Source organism: Panthera leo, chromosome A3 (genome assembly GCF_018350215.1).
Source record: "Panthera leo isolate Ple1 chromosome A3, P.leo_Ple1_pat1.1, whole genome shotgun sequence".
In the NCBI taxonomy this organism is placed as follows: domain Eukaryota; kingdom Metazoa; phylum Chordata; class Mammalia; order Carnivora; family Felidae; genus Panthera; species Panthera leo.
Window position 1 is genome coordinate 67573942 of NC_056681.1, and position 21134 is coordinate 67595075.

At 37.9% G+C, this 21134-nt stretch overlaps 1 protein-coding gene across 3 annotated transcripts in view; it reads left to right on the forward strand.

Moving 5' to 3' along the window:
• Positions 1-21134, forward strand: part of PPP1R21 (protein phosphatase 1 regulatory subunit 21) — a 63377-nt gene that overhangs the window by 29531 nt on the left and 12712 nt on the right. For all 3 annotated transcript variants that reach the window (XR_006200665.1, XM_042932219.1, XM_042932220.1), the window contains exons 13-17: positions 4447-4539; positions 8922-9049; positions 11618-11770; positions 15903-15995; positions 19594-19836. Coding sequence is in view for 2 of the 3 variants with exons in the window: in XM_042932219.1 (XP_042788153.1) it covers positions 4447-4539; positions 8922-9049; positions 11618-11770; positions 15903-15995; positions 19594-19836 (710 nt within the window). In the remaining variant the exon portion in view is untranslated. The remainder of the gene's footprint in view (positions 1-4446; positions 4540-8921; positions 9050-11617; positions 11771-15902; positions 15996-19593; positions 19837-21134) is intronic.

Sequence of the window (21134 nt, forward strand, 5' to 3'; positions counted from 1 at the left end):
AATCCAAAACAGGCTCCAGACTCTGAGCTGTCAGTACAGAGCCTGATGCGGGGCTCAAACCCATGAACCATGAGATCATGACCTGAGCCGAAGTCGGACACCCAACTGCCTGAGCCACCCAGGCACCCCTCACATTCCTCTTTTTTAAATGCAGAGGGGCAAAGCATAAGAATTTGTAGCAACTTCCCAACAAGTAGAATAGGAGGGGGGGGAGGTTTAGAAGTAAAAATATCATTTGTTTCCCTTTCGTCTAATTTGAGGAGAATATTTTCAGGTAATTGAATGGATCTCAGTTTAAGCGATGTTTTAAGAATGACATGATTTTTCTGGAACTGTGATTTTTTTTTTTTTGTAACAGCTTTAATGTGATATAATTTACATACTATACAGTTTACCCATTTAAAGTATAACATTCAGTGGTTTTTAGTATATTCACAAATATATGCACCATCATATATCAAAGTTAATTTTAAAATATTTTCATCACTTGAAGCAGAAACCCTGTATACTTTAGCTATCACCTTCTTTTTCCCCTGTTCCACCCCTCCTTGGCTTTAAGCAACTACTAACGTACTTTCTGTTCATAAGTTTGCCTATTCTGAACACTTTGTATAAACAGAATCATGTAACATGGTTTTTTGTGACTGCTTTTTTTTCATTCAGCATAACGTTCTCAAGATTCACCCAACAGGAAGCATGTATCAATAATCCATTCCTTTTTATTACAGAGTACCCTCCCATTGTAGAGGTATACCACATTTTATTTACCTATCAGTTGATGCTTTCTATTGTTTTCCACCTTTTGGCTGTTATGAATAGTGATGCTATAGATATTTGTGAACAGTGTTTGAGTGGACTAGCTTTCATTTCTGTTGGGTATATACCTAGGAGTGGAATTGCTGGGTCATATGGTAACAACTATACTTAACTGTTGGAAGAACTGCCACACTGTTTTGCAAGGTGGCTTCCCACCAGCAGCGTTCTGATTTCTCCACATCCTCACCAATACTTGTTATTATCTGGCTTTTTGATTTTAGCCATCCTAGTGTTATTATTCAACTTTCTGAGGTGGTGTCTCATTGCTCTTTTGATTTGTATTTCCCTGATGTCTAATGAGGTCAAGCATCTTTTCATGTCCTTATTGGCCATTTGTGTGTCTTCTTTGGAAATAGATTTATTCAGATCTTTTCTCCATTTTTCAATTAGGTTGTCTTTTTATTATTGAGTTGTAAGTGTTATTTTATTTTTATTTTTTTTATAAAAAATTTTTTTTTAATTATTTTTTTTTTTGAGAGAGAGAGAGAGCTAGAGAGAGAGCAAGCATGAGCTGGGGAGAGGCAGAGAAGAAGACACAGAATCTGAAGCAGGCTCCAGGCTCTAAACTGTCAGCACGGGGCTTGAACTCATGAACTGTGAGATCATGATCTGAGCTGAAGTTGGACGCTTAACTGACTGAGCCACCCAGGAGTCCTGTTTTTAAAATTTTTCTTTCAATGTTCATTAATTTTTGAAAGAGAGACAGAACATGAATATGGGAGGGGCAGAGAGAGAGGGAGACATAGAATCTGAAGCAAGCTCCAGGCTGAGCTGTCAGCTTAGAGTCCGACGTGGGGCTCAAACCCATAAGCCAAGAGATCATGACCTGAGCCAAAGTCAGATGCGTAATTGACGGAGCCACCCAGGTACCCCTGTGAGTGTACTTTATATACTCTAGATACAAATCCCTTTTTGGATATATGATTGGCAATATTTTCTTCCATTTTGTGGGTTATCTTTTCACTTTTTGATGGTGTCCATTGAAGCACAAAAGTTTTTTAATTTACATGAAATCAATTTATTTTTATTTTATTGTTTGTGCTTTTGGTGTCTAAGAATCCATGGTCAAATATGAGGTCATAAAGACTTACCCCTATGTTTTCTTCTAAGAATTTTATAGTTTTAGCTTTCATGTTTAGGTCCTTGATCTATTTTGAGTTAACTTTTTTATCTGGTGTGAGGTGTATATCTAGTTGTCTCAGCGCCATTTATTGAAAAGACTTTTTTCCTTATTGAATGACCTTGGCACACTTGTTAAGAATCAGTTGATCATAGGTTTATGGATTTAATTCTAGACTCTCAGGTTTATTCCATTAATCTATATATGTGTCAGTCCTATGCCAATACTATACTGTCTTGATGACTGTTGCTTTTGGGTAAGTTTTGAGATCAGGAAGTGAGAGTCCTCCTAGTTTGTTCTTTGTCAAGATTATTTGAGTATTCTTTCTTTTTTTTATGTTTATTGATTTATTTTGAGAGAGAGGGAGGGAGAGAGAAAGAGAGAATGTGAGTGAGAGTGAAGGAGGAGCAGAGGGAGAGAGAGGGAGAGAATCCCAAGCAGGCTCTGCACTGTCAACATGGAGCCCAACACAGGTTTTGAACCCACAAACCATGGGATCATGACCTGAGCTGAAACCAAAGAGCTGGAGGAACGACTGAGCCACCCAGGGACATCTGTTTGACTATTCTTGTTCCCTTGTAATTTCATGTAAATTTTAGAATCAGCTTGTCAGTTTCTACAAAGAAGTCAGCTGGGATTCTGACAGGGATTGCACTGAATCTGTAGATCAGTCTGGGGAGTTTGTCTCCCCAAAATACGTGAAATTCTACTCTGGTATCTGTGTATACAACTTTATTTGGAAATAGGATCTCTGCAGATGTAATCAAGGTAAGATGAGGTCTTACTAGTTTAGGGAGAGCCCTGTCAGTCCAATGACTACCATCCTTATAAGGAGAGATTTGGAGACATATAGAGACACAGGAGAGACTCAGGGAGGCCATATGAAGACCAAGGCAGGGATTGGAGTTAATCCTGCCATAAGTCAAGGAACATGTGGGCCAACAGAAGCTGGGAGAGGCAAGGAACTATTCTCTGGAGCCTTCAGAGGAAGTGTGGCCCTGTTAGCACAGCTTTGATTTCAGACTTCTGGCTTCCAGAACTGTAAGAGAGCTGTTTTCTGTGGTTTTAAACCACTCCCTTTGTAGCACTTTGTCACGGCAGCCCTAGGAAACTCACACAGGGAGTATTGCCATCTTAATAATGTTGAGTTTTCTGGTTCATGAACATGCTGTATTTTTGCATCTAGACAGACCTTCTTTAATTTTATTTTGTAGTTTTTCAGAGTAATCACCCTGATGTTGTTTCTCAGGGGGTTTAGCCATGGGCAGGCCCACAGTCACCCTGGGTAACAGTGGTTTTGTCAGGGCCCTTTCCCAGTTTTGTTCCTTCTTTTTTTTTTTTTTTTTTTTTTTTTTTTTTTAATCTTTCTTTAATGTTTAATTTGGAGAGAGAGAGAGAGGAGGAGGAGCAGAGAGAGAGGAAGGTGCAGAATCCTAATCAGGCTCCAAGCTCTGAGCTGTCCACACAGAGCCCAACGTGGGGCTCGAGCTCACAAACTGTGAGATCATGACCTGAGCCAAAGCCGGATGCCCAACCGACTGAGCCACCCAGGCGCCCCTGTTCCTTCTTTTTTTAAAAGTTTATTTTGAGAGAGAGAGAGAGAGCGCGAGCACTAGTGGGGGAGGAGCAGAGAGAAGGTGAGAGAATCCTAAGCAGACTGTGCACTATTGGCATGGAGTGCGATGTGGGGTTCCAGCACAGGGACCATGAGATCATGAACTGAGCCCATATCAGGAGTCTGATGGTTAGCCCACTGAGCCACCCAGGCACCCCTCCTGTTTTGTTTCTTAATCACGTGGAGATTAAACTCCACTGATTGCTGACTGGCTGCTTGTCTTGTTTTCAACAATGCCTTTGGGGCATAAATTGCTTCACAGATGATCCAGTTAAATTTGGGCTTTTTTTTTCTTTTAAGTTTATTTTGTGTGTGTGTGTGTGTGTGTGTGTGTGAGTGAGAGAGAGAGAGAGAGAGAGCGCGCGCGCACACGCATGAGAGCATCTGCACCTGTGCGCACGGAAGGGGCAGAGAGAGAGGTAGGGAGAATCCCAAGCAGGCTCCATGCTGTGAGCTCAGAGGGCCTGTGGAACTGCTAATGCTGTCATGCCAGAAGTGGAGCTCTGATATTTGAATAATGATGTTTTTAGTGATGTTCAACTAATAATCATGTATAGAGAAAGGAGAAATTGAGAAATATGTCCTGAAGTTACAAGGTGAAAATTCAACTTTTATTTTAAGAAGAATCATAAAATATGTAATCCTACTTAATGTAATTTTGGTTCTTAACCATTAAAAATATTTGTGGATGTGGGTAATGCAGATGAGTTGGATGTATATCTATCATTCTTCTATCTGAATGTGTTTGCAAAGACTTCAGGAGCCATTATTTCCAACATATCACAAGCCATGTTTATTTTCTCTCTTCCCAAGAGTAGAGGAAGCAGGTGAGCTCTCAGGTTTTTAGGCGAAGTCTTCTGGGAAAATGCTTAGGCTTGTGATTTTGGTTTCCTAGGTACAGAGCCAGATGGACTCCTTCGGACGAACTATAGTTCTGTCTTAACAAATGTTGGTGCTGCTCTGCATGGATTTCATGATGTCATGAAAGGTGAGGTTTGGAAAGAACATAAATAAGCTGAAAACCCTTCATCTCATTTTCTCAGATCTGCCCAAATGAGATTAAACCAATATCACCAAGGCTAATAGACCCCAGAAAAAGGCTTAGTAGCATTTGGCTTATGTTGAAGTGCGCAGCTCACTGCCTTCTGTTTTTTCCATCTGCTTCATTTCAGAAGGTAAACACAGTGCTGAAGAGAAACCCTTGTGCACAGTACTTTGGCCAAAAATACATTGCACTGATTTAAGGCAGGTGTGTGAATTTTATCACGCCAGACATGCTATTCAGAGGCATTTAGCAAAATACTTTGCACTTGTTAGAGCCCAAGCATGAAGGAGTTGAGGAATCCAGGGTTTAAAGTCCCAAGAAAGAATGTACCCACTTTCCACCATCCTGTGCATTTTTAAGTTTCAAGTGCCCATTTTAATTCCCTCCTCTCTCTCTCCCTCTCTGTCTCTGCCCGTCACTCACTTGCACCCACTCTCTCTCTCTCAAAAAAATAAAATGAAATAAAGTACCCATTTTAAGGCCTGTTTTGTTCAGGGGAGACTTAAGGAGTGGAGGTCTGGTTTTAAGCTTTGATTAGTTTTTAATTGCTATGTACAAAGAATATAGTCGGCTGAAGGACATTTCATATGCTTCTTAGCTAACTGTGATCCTGAGTCGACTTTTCAGTCTGTGGGTCTGCATGGCTTGTAGGTTTTTTTCTTCTTTTCCTTTTGAAGAGAGTTGGGGTAGGAGAAGGAGGAAAGGGCAGAAGCAATTATTGGAAATAGCCCAGATTAATAATAGCCTAGATTATTCATTGTGGTACTTAGGTAACAATTAGGGACCAATTACTAGTTTCACAGAAAATAATTTTAAAACCTTAAGACTGTTGGAAAGCATGTACAAGATGGGTGTATTCAGGCCCTCTTGTAGGTTGGCATGTAACCTCCAGCACTGGGAATCATTCAGTCTTAGTGTCAGCAGTATTAGCTAGCACTGTCTTACCTTTCAGTATGGAGAATATACCTTTCTGTGGCTCGTCTCCAATTATAAGGAATTTAAAAAAATCACTGTACTTCTAAGGCTAGCCGTGGCTGTAGGAATCACAGCTTGAATAGACAGTCTTGGTGGCAGATGACAAGAGTCAGCCCAAACCCAGCAGAACTAGTCTGCTGTGTAGAGGGCCTAAGGGCATGGTGCCTTTTTCCTGTGCAGCTTTTGGTTTGGGAAGTTAAAACCTAGCTATGGTCCTCTCTTCCAGGACTTTAATTAACCCAGAGCTAGGCCATTGAAACCATAGGTAGCTATTGCTACAGTTTTTGGTTTTAGTTTCTAAATTTTGCTATGCTGATATTATTATTTGTTCTTGCTAGCAGTTTCTCCAGCATTCCTATAAAGAATGGGTGAGAGCAGTGGAGGGTAGCTATCCAATAAGAGGGGTGTTAAAGCTTCCTTTACATTAAAAAAAAAAAATCTCGATTTTATTTATATTTCTGTTTTAATTAATCTATAATATGCAGAGTTTTATACAGATGCTTTCTTTTTTTAAGATTTTTTTTTTTTAAGTAATCTCTGGACCCAGCATGGGGCTCCAACCTACAACCCCGAGATCAAGATTCACATGCTCCATCAACTGAGCCAGCCAGACACCCCTATTCAGATGCTTTTATTCAAACATTACATAAGATTAAGACACCAAGTGGTCCAAATCTGAGAATGTTACTGTTTGTTATTTGGGACCCGAGCTAATGGAACTTATGGGAGGATCAGAGGCACACCCCCCCCCCCCCCCAACCCCCTTAGTTCCTCCACTTGTTTCTGTCCTTGAAAACATAACGTAAAGAGAGAATATTGGGAAACATGAAGGGTGGTTGGCAAGATTATGGGGTCCTGTTACTAGGTTTACAGTTTAAATCTGTCTTTTTACTTAACTTGTAAGACTGGTGGGTATCTCTCATGGAAACTCAGAGTGAATATCAACTGGCATTAACAGAAGAAGCTTTATGTTTCAGAGAACTCTCATTTCAAGCCTCTTCCCTTCCTGCTTTGCCCTGAATAATTGCTTGATCTAAGTTAGAAGGCAGGCAGGTGTCATTGTAAAAAGAGAGCTAGAGATATATTAAAATGTCTGTCCTACATGGATTTAAAATAGGAGTGAATTAATCTTTTAACAAGTGAATTCTGAGGGAGAATTGTTATTTTTTTAAAGTTTATTTTTTTTTTGAGAGAGCGTGAGCACAAAAGGGGAGGGAGGGTAGAGAGAATCTCAAGCAGGCTTTGCACTATTAGCTCAGAGCCTGATGTGGGGCTTGAACTCATGAATTGTGAGATCATGACCTGAGCTGAAATCAAGAGTTGGATGCTTAACTGATTGAGCTACCTAGGCTCCCTGAGAATTGTTGATTTTTAGTCTCAGGTCTAAAGCAGGTAGACTCATAGGAAACATAAGAGAAAAATAAATCTCTGGGCTTAGGTTGCATGATTTCTTTGTTCTTTTTGGATTTAAAATTTAATGTCAAGGAACACCCTAAATAATTGAAATATTTCAACTTGATAAAGAGTACACAATTTGATTAGGAGAATTACTGTTGTCAAACTGCAGTGGCGCAGGTCCAGTAGAAGCCATGTAAGTATTCATAGTATTATATGACTTTCATTAAGTATCTCAGTCACCTGCTGATCACCTAAGATTACTGCCAGCCAAGTTGTATCATAGTTTTGTGTACTTCTAGCGAAATTGCGACCAAACCTTTCTGTGGTGTGTAGAGAGAAAATGTCTGTGTTAGGGGCTAGCAAGTTCAGTATATAAGAGTGTTCAGTGTTCAAATCAAAAAAATTTTTTTAATGTTTATTTTAGAGAGAGAGAGAGAGCGTGCGTGCATGTGAGCAAGTGGGGGGAGGGGCAGAGAGAGAGGGAGACACAGAATCTGAAGCAGGCTCCAGGTTCCAAGCTCTCAGTACAGAGCCCAGTGCGGGGCTCGAACTTATGAACTGTGAGATCATGACCTGAGCTGAAGTTAATGCCCAACTGACTAAGCCACCTAGGTGTCCCCAGTCGAATTTTTATTCACTTGGGTATCTTATGAATATATAGAGGATAATCATTTATTTTTGAAAACGTAAATATAATAGTAATATACTAATGAGTTGATTCTTTTGCTGTGGCAACTGTAATGTAAGGTGTTAACAACAGGGAAAACTGGCTAAAAGGTATACAGAAAAGTCTCTGTAACTTTTCTGTGACTCTGAAAGTTTACATATATGTGCGTATATGTGTATTAAATATATAACTAAAACAATTCCCCAGTTTAAAAATTTTAGTAAAAATAATTCTATTCATAAAACAGTGATTTTGTGTTAAAATACCATGATCATATCAGGTTAAATCTCAAAAACCATTTCTTTCTAGTCTTATTTCTTTTTAATTATCCATAATCTAGAATTAACTAGACTTCTTGATTCTGAATAAATGCAGTTCTCTGCATACACACCCATTATAAAAATTAATTTTCATATTTTGTGATTATTTTTAGCTTTGTTGGTAGGGATAATTAGTGCTGTTGTACCTGAAGTATTCTAAAAAATTCAGAGGAGAATGAATTGTAAACACTTTATTATTTAAAAATATAATTACCCTTCCTTATAAATCAGTGTTGTCTTAAGATTCTCCCATTATCCCTTATTTCCAGGACAAAATCATTCTTTCTGAGAGACCCAGAAAACCCCAACCTTAAGTCATTTGGCTGGTTTCACCTACTGCAATTTCTCCTCATGTTTTTTATATTTAAGTCTCTCCTGTGCTTTTCTAACCAAAGGCCTTTGTTGTAATATTCTGGGACTGGAAGCAGTAGCACGTGAAGCCATACACTGGAGGATTCAGTGCCAGTTTGGCTGTGACGATCCTTGTCAGTGTTTGTTAGGGTGTGTACCGGCAGACTGACTAAGGCCAGTAAGGATTGCAGGAGATCGTGTTGGTCATTCTCTTCCAGCCTCATGGTTAGCTTATATAAGTACAAGATGAATTCTCATTTGTGCCTGCCAGACTATTAAAACAGCGTTTTTAACTGGTAAATACTGGTCAGGGTCATTTACTCAACACTAGAATAAGAGCAAACACTCGAAAGAGGGAGAATCAGACCCGTAAGCTGGTGACTATAATAGAGACATCAGGATGGTGTTAAGAGACCCTCACTTGGCTCTATTCTTTCCACATGGATTTGTGACCTAATTGATACTCAGGACAATCCCGATATATTTGGGACCATTTTTTGGTCAAATTTACTGTGTAAATCTCTAAAAGCAGATATGAGAGTAGTGAACGGGCTGGTTATCTGTATGCAACTTGTGTATGGATGTTAATAGTTTTCATTTGATTGCTTTTATAGATATTTCTAAACATTACAATCAGAAAGCTACAATAGAGCATGAACTTCCAACAGCAACACAGAAGCTCATTACAACTAATGACTGTATCCTGTCCTCAGTAGTAGCATTAACAAATGGAGCAGGAAAGGTAAGTTTTCTCTGGTTTATATTGACATTAAATTTAATTCTTAAGTAAGCTCCTTTCTTTTCCTTCCTTAAATGACATAGGAAAATTAATCTGTAAAAGAAGTTTGGAATATCAGACTTTTTTGTAAAATAAAGTTGTCTCCCTTTTCCTTCTCACTGCCCAATATTTAAAGCAATAGGAGAGTGACTGTTTAGCATTCGTGATGAGTAAGTAGATCACTCACAGTTTATTTTTTAGTGAGATATTTGATGATCAGTATACATCTTTGTATATATCAAATGTCTGCTGTATAGAAATTGGGAAATTACATAAAAAGAAAAAAGAACCAATAAAACCTTCATTAATATTTTGGTTTTTTTCCTTCCTGGTTTTTTGTTTTTCGATAACACTTGTCCTAATGCTACCTCTGTGGTTTTGTTTCTTAACAAGAACTTCTAAGGTGACTTTGAACATATGTCTTTTCATTGAGCCATTAATATTAGATAATAATTATTTGGGTCATTAAGCACTTAATTATTATGATAAACTGGCCAAAATGCATTTTCTCTAAAAATTCTGTCTTGGATATTCTGGCTTCAGCAGCTGTCACATTGTCAGTATGTGTTCATGTGGCTGTCATCAGCACCTTTACTGATTCATATTTCTCTGGGAACTACCCATATATGTGTAACCAAAAGGACTGTATTCAGAACTATCTTAGCCCATTTATTTCTGTGGATGCAACCTAATTTCTCAAGGAAATGTTAATTTCTACTTGTGTTTATATACCATTATTTTTCTGACAGGTTGCCCATAACAGGAACACATTTTTTTCAGGTAATTAAGTTAACCAGAAGTGATCACCGATCGTATTACATATTCAGTGTCCTCTTTCTCATCTTTCCCCGACTCAGACTGGTCTTTGTGACACTTTGCAGTGCTTGGGGCCATAATTAGAGGGTGTTATCTTTGGGTTCTGTCAGCGCACAGATCTGTGCCTCCAGGGTTCCTCAGCCAGAAGACCATCCCAGCTGTACCCTCTTGATCGCTTGCATCTACAGGCATGCTGAAGCTTTCTGAAGATAATTCTGACCTTGATTTGATTAAGAAAACTTCTGGAAGAAGAGAATGTTAGCACTTTAGAGGCGTTTCTGCAGTTTCTAACTTTTATGAAAATTCTGAAATATTAAATACCTTTATATAAGCTAATTTTAGATTTGCTTTACCTGAAACCTTAAAATGTCTCAAGGGAAGGTATCTGATTGTGAAAAATTGTGCAATTTTTATAAGTTTTTTTTTAAAGTTTATTCTGAGAGAGAGAGAGGGAAAGAGAGAGACAGAGGGGGAGGGAGAGAGAGCGATAGAGGATCCCAAGCAGGCCCCGCACTGTCAGTGTAGAGCCCGACGCAGGGCATGAACTAAAAAACCACGAGATCATGACCTGAGCCAAAATCAAGAGTCAGACGCTTAACCAACTGAGCCACCCAGGCACCCCTAAAAATGGTTTTTAACTGAAGTAAGTATCTGAACTAATGTTAGTTGGTGGCAGCTTAATATCTAGCTAATGTGATTTGATTAAACTAAATTTTATGGTATATAATTTTTAAAAGCCCAGTAGGAAAATGTAACATATGCATATTGAAGAACATTTAGAAAATGTACAAATACTAGAAAGAGGAAAGAATGTAAACCTCACCATGTATTGCTATGACCTAAAATGCAAATCCTGGGTATATGATTATCCATGTCATTTACAAGGAATATAAAGCTCAAGACTTTTAGAATCCTTTATTTTCTTGAATACTACCTAGTGTAGAATTTCATTTGACATAGTAAAATACTAATGAAAAATAAAAACTTTCAGACCATTAGTGATTGCTTGCTTACTTTCTGGCCAATTTTTGCCAAGGTGTAGGATACTTTGTTCCATAAGTCACTTCTTATTTATCAAAATAGGATATTCTTTAATGTATGCAGCACTTTAATTTTTTTGGCTAATAACCTTCTCAGACATTTTTATTTATATCACCATTTCATACAACACTATAAATTCAAAGTCATGGCTCAGTCATGGGTCTTTGTGCCTGCTTACACAGATTTAGTCTTTATTATATTTGTAGATCATAAATTGAGATTTACAGAATTAAATTTAAGTAGAGTTATCATATTCAAGATGCTGTGTCCTGTCTCATGTTGGAATTGGAAACATTCAAAGTTAAAATACAAATGGAATATATAAATCCAAACATGCATATTTTGAGACTAGTGGCAGAAATTAATGAGGTAAATGGCCCATGAACATCATCCCCAGAATAAACCCGAATTCAGTCTTGGTTTTCAGAAAGAATAGAAATTGTCGAGGTTGAGACATGTCAGAAGTCTGGTCTCAATCTTTATACTGGTATTGTCTTTCTATTACAAATCATTGGCCTAGGAATTCTTCCCAAGTAAATAAATGTGGGCTTTTGGCAGGTGTTGAAATTTCATTTCCATGCCGGCACCTTTAACTTTGCTTCGAAAACTATTAGGTCTATATTTTAGATACATGATTGGAAAACAAAATCTATTTTCTTGTCACACTTGATTTAGATTGCATCTTTCTTCAGCAACAATGTGGACTACTTCATTGCTTCTCTGAGCTACGGGCCTAAGGCAGCGAGTGGCTTCATTAGTCCTCTTTCAGCTGAGTGCATGCTGCAATACAAGAAAAAAGCTGCCGCCTATATGAAGGCTCTGAGAAAGGTTTGTGAGCTCCTGTTAAATTAACCTCAGAGGAAAAATCAGGAATCATTCCAGAGAAGGGCAAGAGTTTTTCCACATTTCGTTTTGTTTAGATTTTACACAGTTGGGGGCACAGGTGGTTGGTGAGTATTGGGGGAGGTCTTTGGGGAGGAGAAGGTGACAGAGACCCAAACCTCAATTAATGTGTGATCTATGCATAGGCCATGTTGAACTCATGTCCCCAAGTGTCTAGAATGAGGCAGCCAGGCAGCCAATAAATATCAGACTTCAGAAATCTCAAACTTGTAGAAATAGAAAAAAATTGAAATACATTTATAATTTTTTCCTGAATATAAGAATACAAGGTCATTGCAAGCAGAAATCAGAAGGTGTAACAGTGCATGAAGAAGAAAATTACGCACCAATTCCCACCCCCCAGAGGTAGCTACCCTTAATTTTGTTGGAGTATATCTGTACCCAAAAAACTTTAGGAAACACATACATGTATGTGCTATAAAAAGCAAAGTGTATCTGGATACATACCCTTCTATTTCATTTTACTTTTTTATTTCAATTTTTTATTTAAATTCTAGTTAGCATATATGGTAAAATTGATTTCAGGTGTAGAATTTAGTGATTCATCACTTAAATTTAACACCCAGTGCTCATCACAAGTGCCCTCCTTAATACCCATCACCCAATTAGCCCATCCCCTGCCTACCTCCCCTCATCACTTCTCCCCCTGCCTACCTCCCCTCATCACTTCTCAGTTCTCTGTAGTTGAAGAGTCTCTTATACTTTGCCTCCCTCTCTCTCTCTCTTTTTTCCCCCTTCTCCTATGTTCATCTGTTTTGTTTCTTAAATTTCACATATGAGTGAAATCATATGTTATTTGTCTTTCTCTCACTGGCTTGTTTTGCTTAGCAGAATACATTCTTGCTCAATCTGCATTGTTGGAATGGCAAGATTTCATTCTTTTTGATGGCTGATAGTCCATTGACATACACTGTTTTAGAATATTATTTTTGTGGATATAAAAATTGTGATTTTTAATACATCAAATAATACTTTCTATAAATATAAATTGTTATCATTTTAATACCTCTATAGTATTAAATCTATAGTATTTCATTCTGTGTGTGATAATTTAATTAACTAATCCATTGCTCATGGATATTTAGGTTGTTTCCTATTTTTCACTGTTATATGCGGAGAAACAGTAGATATTCTTGCACATGCAACTCTAACTTTGTGCATTTTTTACCTTTTTCCTCCTTATTTTTTTTTTACTTTTAGGTACAAATAATGCCTAAACATGTTCTTATATTACCTTAGAACATTACATGTATAGTCCCTAATTCCACTCTCTCTCCAGAGGTCACTATAGCTATCAGTTTGGTGTATAACCTTCCAGAATCTTGGAGCATTTATGCATCTATTGACAATATACAATGTATAGACTTTTCTTTCTTTTTTCAACTGAAATGCTTGTTTCATTGTGCAACTTGATTTTTTTTTTTTAACTTTTTAAGTTTTATTTATTTATTTTAAATGTTTTATTTATTTTGAGAAAGAGTGTGAGTGGGGGAGGGACAGAGAGAGAGAGAGGGAGAGAGAGAATCCCAAGCAGGCTATGTGCTGTTAGAGCAGAGCCCATTGTGGGGCTCACTCTCACAAACTGAACCGTGAGATCCATGACCTGAGTTGAAAGCAAGAGTTGGACACTTAACCAACTGAGCCACCCAGGTGCCTTGATTTTTTTCATTTAAAGTGTCTTAGATGTGCCTGACTGGCTCAGTTTGAAGCGTGGGAGATTCTTGATCTCAGGGTCATGAGTCTGAGCCCCACATTGTGTATACAGATTATTTAAAAAAATTAATTAATTAAAAAAATGTTTTGTTAGGTGTATAGAATTGTCGAATCACCATATTGTACATCTGAAACTAACATTGTTCTTCAACTATGTATTTAAAAAAATATTTTTTAATGTTTTATTTATTTTTGAGAGAGAGAGAGAGAGCATGCACGAGCAAGTGGGGGGAGGCGCAGAGGGAGAGGGAGACCCAGAATCAGAAGCAGGCTCCAGGCTCTGAGCTGTCAGCACAGAGCCCGATGCAGGGCTCGAACTCAAAACTGTGAGATCATGACCTGAGCCGAAGTCGGATGCTTAACCGACTGAGCCACCCAGGCGCCTGCATCAACTATACTTTAAAAAAATGAAGAAACAAAGAAAAATTAAAAACAAATAAAATGTTTTAGAGACCTGTCTGTATCATTACATATGGTGGCTACTATATTCCTTTTAAATACAGCATAGAATCTTACAATATGTATGTTTTGTGGCTCATTTAGATATTCCTTATTGGTGGGCATTTAGGTTCATTCCAGTTTTTTACTGTTAAAATAATACTGTAAGTGATAGCTTTGTAAATGCCTCCTTGGGCACATGTGTGGAATATTGAGTAGCGGAATGTTCTGAATCATGTGGCTTGCACATTTTGCATTTTAATATGTGTTGCAAATTGTCCTTAAGAGTAGCTGTACTGTTTTATGTTTCTAGCATTGTATAAGGCTACCAATCTCTCTTTGTGTAATTATTTTAATTATGTCTTTAAGATTAATTTCCCAAAATGGAATTGCTGGTTCAAAGTCTGTGAATCTTTCAAATTTTGACACATTTTTCCAGACTACACTTCAGGAAGATTGTCTATTTATAGTTTACCAGAAGTATAAATTTAACCCATAAATTTAATGTTAATTAGACAAGAAGCTTCTTATTATTTTAATTTGCATTCCTTTGCTTATTGAAGTGGTATGTCTTTTCATAAAGTTATTGTTTGTATTTATTCTGTCAATTCTCTGTTCATCGTTGATCTATTTTTAGATAAATGTTCCTAATTAGGGTTGAAAGAGCTCCCTATATAGTAAGAACTTTAATCCTGTGCCTGTGTTAGAAGTATTTTTTCTCCAGTTTGCTGTAGTATTTTTTCAAAATAGAAGTTTTAATTTTTATATCTTTAAACCAATCTTTTTCTTTATGGTGGTGATTCTTGGCCAGGGGTACTTTTCAAGATTACAGAAATGATCACCTACATTTTCTTCCATTACTTTCATGGTCTAAATTTTTAGATTGAATTCTTTAATCCATCTTGGAGTCATTCTGATAGAGGTATGAAAAAGGGATCTAAATAGTTATTTTTCTAGATTATTACCTGGTTATCCTTGTGGCTTTTATCCAGTCTGTCCTTTCTCTATTGACTTAAAAAAAAAACAAACAAACCCAGCATTTATCACATAATATGTTTTTGTGTATGCTTTTGTCTGTTTCTAGATATTCTGTCCTCTTCCTTTATCTGTCTATTCATGTGTTTGTTTTGGAAAGTTTAATTGGGGGGTTTAATTGACATAAAAAAACTGCATATATTTCAAGCATACAATTTGATAGGTTTTGACATGTTTACACCCTTAAAGGTACAGTCAAGACAATGCCCCTTAGTGATCTTTATTTCTGCCTCTCTGACAATCTGCTTTAAAAAAAAAAAAATTGAGATGTCATTGACATACAATATTATATTAGTTACAGGTGTACAACATAGTGATTCAACACTTATATACATTACAGAGTGATCACCAAGATAAGTGTAGCTACCATCTGTCACCATACAAAGTTGTTACTTACTATTTATATTCCTATGCTGTGCATCCTGTCCTGTGTCTTATTTATTTTATAACTGGAAGTTTGTATCTTTTAATCCCCTTTCTCTATTTTGCCCATGCTCTCACCGCCCCCCCCCCCCCCCCCAAATCTGGCAACCACCTGATTGATCTCTGTATCTGAGTCTGTTTCTGTTTTTTTTTTTTTTTTTTTTTCTTTAATTTGTTTTGTTTTGTAGATTTCACATAGAAGTGAAATCATATGGTATTTGGTACAGGTCCATATGCTTTTAGTTAGTGTAGATTATAACTGGAATGACAAGTCCCTCTTCGTTATTTTTCTTTAAAAAAGGTCCCTGTGACATCATTAAAAGGAAATAGTGAATGTTGGCATATGTCTGAATTTATTGTTGAACCCCATTTAACATTCTTTCTGTGTACATAGGATTCGGGAATGATATGATCTTTTCCTTTAATTCTTCTGCTGCCTTTTCCATAGCCCCTCTTGGAGTCTGTGCCTTACGAAGAAGCTCTGGCAAACCGCCGGGTCCTTCTCAGCTCTACTGAAAGTCGAGAAGGCCTTGCACAACAGGTATGGTGCCTCATGCTACTTGTTAAAGGAGCATAAATGTTAAATCCCCTGGAGAAGGCTTTTAACACAGAACAATATAAAAGACTTTATAAGTGAACATGTAAAATTAATTGTTTAACGTGCTAAAACGCACCATAAGCATAATTCATTGAAGAACATTTGTTGATACTCTATTTTTATTTTATTTTTTTTAATGTTTTTATTTATTTTTGAGACAGAGAGAGACAGAGCAGGAGCAGGGGAGGGGCGGAGAGAGAGGGAGACACAGAATCCGAAGCAGACTTCAGGCTCTGAGCTGTCAGCACTGAGCCACCCAGGCGCCCCTGTTGATACTCTAAATAAGTCATCTTGATTCAGTTGGTGTTATAATTGCCACTCAGGTAATATCAACACACTTTGGCCATGGTGATTCTTTCTTTCTCTAGGCACTAGATTTAAAAGTCTGAACTAATAAGGCAAAAAAGGGGGGAGGAGCTTGAGACTCCATGAGTTATTTATTTCTTAAATGATCAGGAACAAAAAATTTCCAATATTCTGTTAGTTGGTCAATTGAATTTGGGGGCTAGGTGGAGGTGGGAGGGAAGTTGGTACACACTGACACTGGTTTAGCTTTTGTCAGAGACGTACTTCAACAGCAGGCTTGCTTTAAGTTTTGGAAATACTTACTTTAAAGAGAGTGCAAATAGATTCACCTGACACTTCCTTTTGTCTGCTGGCACATATCACTTATCTTTTTGACATTAAATGTGCTAGGATGTTGGAAGTAAACATTTAATCCAGAGTAATTCCTAAAAAACAAAATTCTTGGGACAAAAATAAAATGTGGAATACTTTAAAATTTGATTTTCAATTTCAATTTTCTTTTTACTTTATGTAAGGAAAGTAAGGCTTAAAGAAATTAAGCAGCTTTTACCCAAGGTAGCTAGTAAGTGGGAGAACTGTCTGGTTTCAGAGCTATTGCAGCACTGCCCCCCCCCCCCCCCCATTGACCAGCTGTAGGCTAGTCTGATAAGCACTCTGGGTGTGACTTCCTGTCTCTCTGAAAAGAGTGAGTCTAAGATCTGCCTTCCAGGGCCTTGTAAGGATTAACTGAGCCAATGGGAGGCAGTGTGATATAGTGAAAAGAATCAGACTTGTGAGCCAGACACATGGGATCCAAATCCTGGCTCTGCCATTTGCTAGCTTAGCAGGTCGTTCAGCTGCTGGGAGCTTTAGTTCTCCTCTTTGGGAAATGAGAATTGAAGGACTGTGAGGCTTCAATGGGATCCTGGCAGGAAAGTACCATGAACAGTGTCTGCTGCATGGTAATTGCTCAACCATGATAGCCGGTAAAGCATTTGGAATTCACTGTAAGATTGTTTTTATTTTCATGTAATTCTCAAGCTTTCATTTGCCCTGAGAATTAATATATTTAGACTTCTTGTTGAATGGAGTATAACATAATTTAAAAAAAATATACAAATTATTAATGTATAGTTAATCCTTGAACAACAAGGGGGCTGGGGCATTGATCCCCTCGCACAGTTGAAAATTCGTGTAAACTTTTGACTCCCCCAAAACTTAATTGCTAATAACCTATTGTTGACTGGAAGCCTTACTGATAACATAAATATCCGATGTACACATATTTTGTGTATTTTATGTATCATATACTGTACTCTTACAATAAAGTAAGCTAGAGAAAAGATGTTATTAAAATCATAAGGAAGAGAAAATACTTTTACAATATTGTACGTATTTATTGAAAAAAATCCACATTATAAGTGGATCCATGTAGTTCAAACCCATGTTGTGCAAGGGCCAACTGTGTATCCCACTGAATTTTCACAAGCAAACATACTGATGTAACTAGCATCTCGGTAAAAATTTTTAAAAAGAACACTTCTGTATGTAAAGTATTCCTTTAAGAAAAAAAATACTAGGAGTTCAGCAGCCTTCCTCATGCCCCTTTCCCGCCTTCCTCCTTGCCCCCAAAGAAAACCATCATCTTGTGTTCTAACACAATAGATTAGTGAAAAGTTCAGTAAATGAAACTTTTCATTCATTGAGATTATATAATATATATTCTTTCAGGTCTGCCTTCTCTCATTCAACGTTATATTTGTAATATTCATCTGTGTTATGTGTAATTGTAATCTGTCCATTTTCATTATTGTTTAGTATTCTACTGGGTGAATATGCATTATTCTTTTTTATTGCCTATGAATATTTGGGTAGTTTCAGGTGTTTGGCTATCATAGTGCTATTGTGAACATCCTTACGTATGTCTTCTGGTAAATGTGCATCGTGTTACATACATAGAATTGTTGGGTCATATAGGATATGAGGTCTTCAGCTTTAAAGATCCAGCCAAACAGTTTTTCAAAGTGTTTGTCCCAAATTCCAGTCCTGCTAGCACTATCTGGTAGTTCCAGTTGCTCCACAAACATGCCCACCTTTGTGTTTTCTTCTTTTTTTTTAAATTGTTTAAATGTTTTATTTATTTTTGAAAGAGAGAGAGACAGAGTATGAGCAGGGGAGGGGCAGAGAGAGAGGGAGACACAGAATCCGAAGCAGGCTCCAGGCTCTGAGCTGTCAGCACAGAGCCCAACACAGGGCTCGAACCCACGAGCTGTGAGATCATGACCTGAGCTGAAGTCGGACACTTAACCGATTGAGCCACCCAGGTGCCCCTGTATTTTCTGTCCTTTAATTTTAGTCATTTGGGTGGTTTCAAATTGCTTTGCTTTGATCATAGTGACATTGAATACCTTCTTTTTTATGTTTTTAGTCTTGTTCAGTGCCTATTCAAGTCTTTCCCCCCCTTATTTTTCTATTGGGTTGTCTTTTTCTTGTTGGATACATGCTTTGCGGATGTCTTCCATTTTGTGACTTTCCTTTTCACTCTCTTAATGATATCTTTTTTTTTTTTAATTTTTTTATTGTTTATTATTTTTGAGAGAGAGAAAGAGAGAGAGACTGAGAGCAAGCAGGGGAGGGGCAGAGAGAGAGAGGGAGACAGAACTAGAAGCAGACTCCAAGCTCTGAGCGCTCAGGACAGAGCCCGACGCGGGGCTCGAACTCACAGACCACAAGATCATGACCTGATCTGTAGTCGGCCACCCAACCAACTGAGCCACCCAGGTGCCCTGATGATATCTTTTGATGAGTAAAGATTTTTCATTTTTTTAAAAAATTTTTTTTAATGTTTATTTATTTTTGAGACAGAGAGAGACAGAGCATGAACGGGGAGGGTCAGAGAGAGGGAGACACAGAATCCGAAACAGGCTCCAGGCTCTGAGCTGTCAGCACAGAGCCTGACGCGGGACTCGAACTCACGGACCGCGAGATCATGACCTGAGCCGAAGTCGGCCGCTTAACCGACTGAGCCACCCAGGCGCCCCAAGATTTTTAATTTTACTGTCATCCAATTTTTCAGTTTCTGGTTGTGCTTTGTGAATCTTGTTTAACAATATTTCCTTTTCTCTGTGTAACGTTCAGGCTTTTTAAATTTTATTTCTGGGAGGCAGTTTGGGTTGATGTGCTGTGAAGCCTGTCTTTAGCCACTAAGTTTTGTCTGCATCATCCTCTAAGGTGCAGAACTCTATTGCTTTTCAAGGTTCAGCAGAGTCTGGAAAAGATTTCTAAACTGGAGCAGGAAAAAGAGCATTGGATGTTGGAAGCACAGTTAGCCAAAATCAAGCTGGAGAAAGAAAACCAGCGAATTGCAGATAAGCTGAAGAGTACAAGCATCGGGCAGGGGGTTGGGCCAGCCCAGGAAAATCCCACTGGGGTGAATGCAGGGGGCCAGGAAGAAGCCTCAACCAAGGCTGTGCTGGAGCCTATTCACAGCACCAGTCTGGTAAGTGTCTCCTCCTCCTCCTCCTCTTCCACTCCTCCTCCCCCCTCCCTCTCCCCTCCCCCTCCTTCTTCTTCTTTAACGATAATTGGTAAGGCCTTAACCTAGTGTTTGCTGTTAACCATCTAAATTACATGTCAGTGTAAAACAGGTATTATCCATGTGTTCTAGAAAAAGCAAGGGGTAGTCAGGATGGCTCCTTGAAAAAGCTATTTCATTAAATTTCCTTTGATTTTCCATGACACTTCCCCATGGTAAAGGCTGTATTCCTGGAAAAGATCAAGTAAGTCAAATTTAAGGTGATTCTGTTTTTCTATAGGTTATGTTTCTGACCAAGGGCTTGAATGTCTAACTTTCCATAGAAATGACCCCAAATACCATTAACATTTTTTTTTAAATGTTTATTTATTTACTAGAGAGGGGGGGGGGGAAACACAGAATGCAAAACAGGCTTCAGGCTCTGAGCTGTCAGTGCAGAGCCCTATGCGGGGCTCAAACTCACAAACCGTGAAATCGTTACCTGAGCGAAGTCAAGACGCTTAACTGACTGAGCCACCCAGGCACCCCACAAATACCATTTTAAACCAGTTTATGGTTCTTAGACAGTATAAAGCTTTACAACATATATGTAATACAGAAACTCATCAGGTTATATTCCATAAGGCAGTACACTGCCAAGTTATCTTACAACCTTATATTTCTTGCCTTATATTTAACTGCAGTGATTCAGAAGGTGAAGAAACATCTGTCTATATTGGAGCTATTAATTACTTCAGGTAACTTCAAAGTTATGTCAAGAAAAGAAAAGAAAAATTTTCTAATTATAATATTCTGCCCACTGTAAGAAAAAGTTAGAAAATCTAGGAAAGGAGAAATCAGAGGGGGGAAAAACCCTTATAATTAGAAATATGGCTTATTAGGTACATTTTTACAAGCCTTTCTTGAAGATCTTGAGGTGAGCCATGGTGCTTTCGTGAGACCTGTCCTAAGCACTTGATTTTACCCTTCCTGTAGCTCACTGATGCAATGGATGAGCAAGGCATGGTCCTTCTTAGATTTACCTCACATCTGATTCAGGGTATCCCTGATAGTAAAGCATACAAACCAGCTTTTATTTTCAAGATGTATATAGGCTCCATTTCATTTTAACAGTGTCAGAAACTCAGTTTATTATTATTTTTCCTAGATGTATATAGGCTCCATTTCATTTTAACAGTGTCAGAAACTCAGTTTATTATTATTTTTCCTAGATGTGATACTGGTATTATGATTATTTAGGAGAATATCTTAATTTTTGGAGA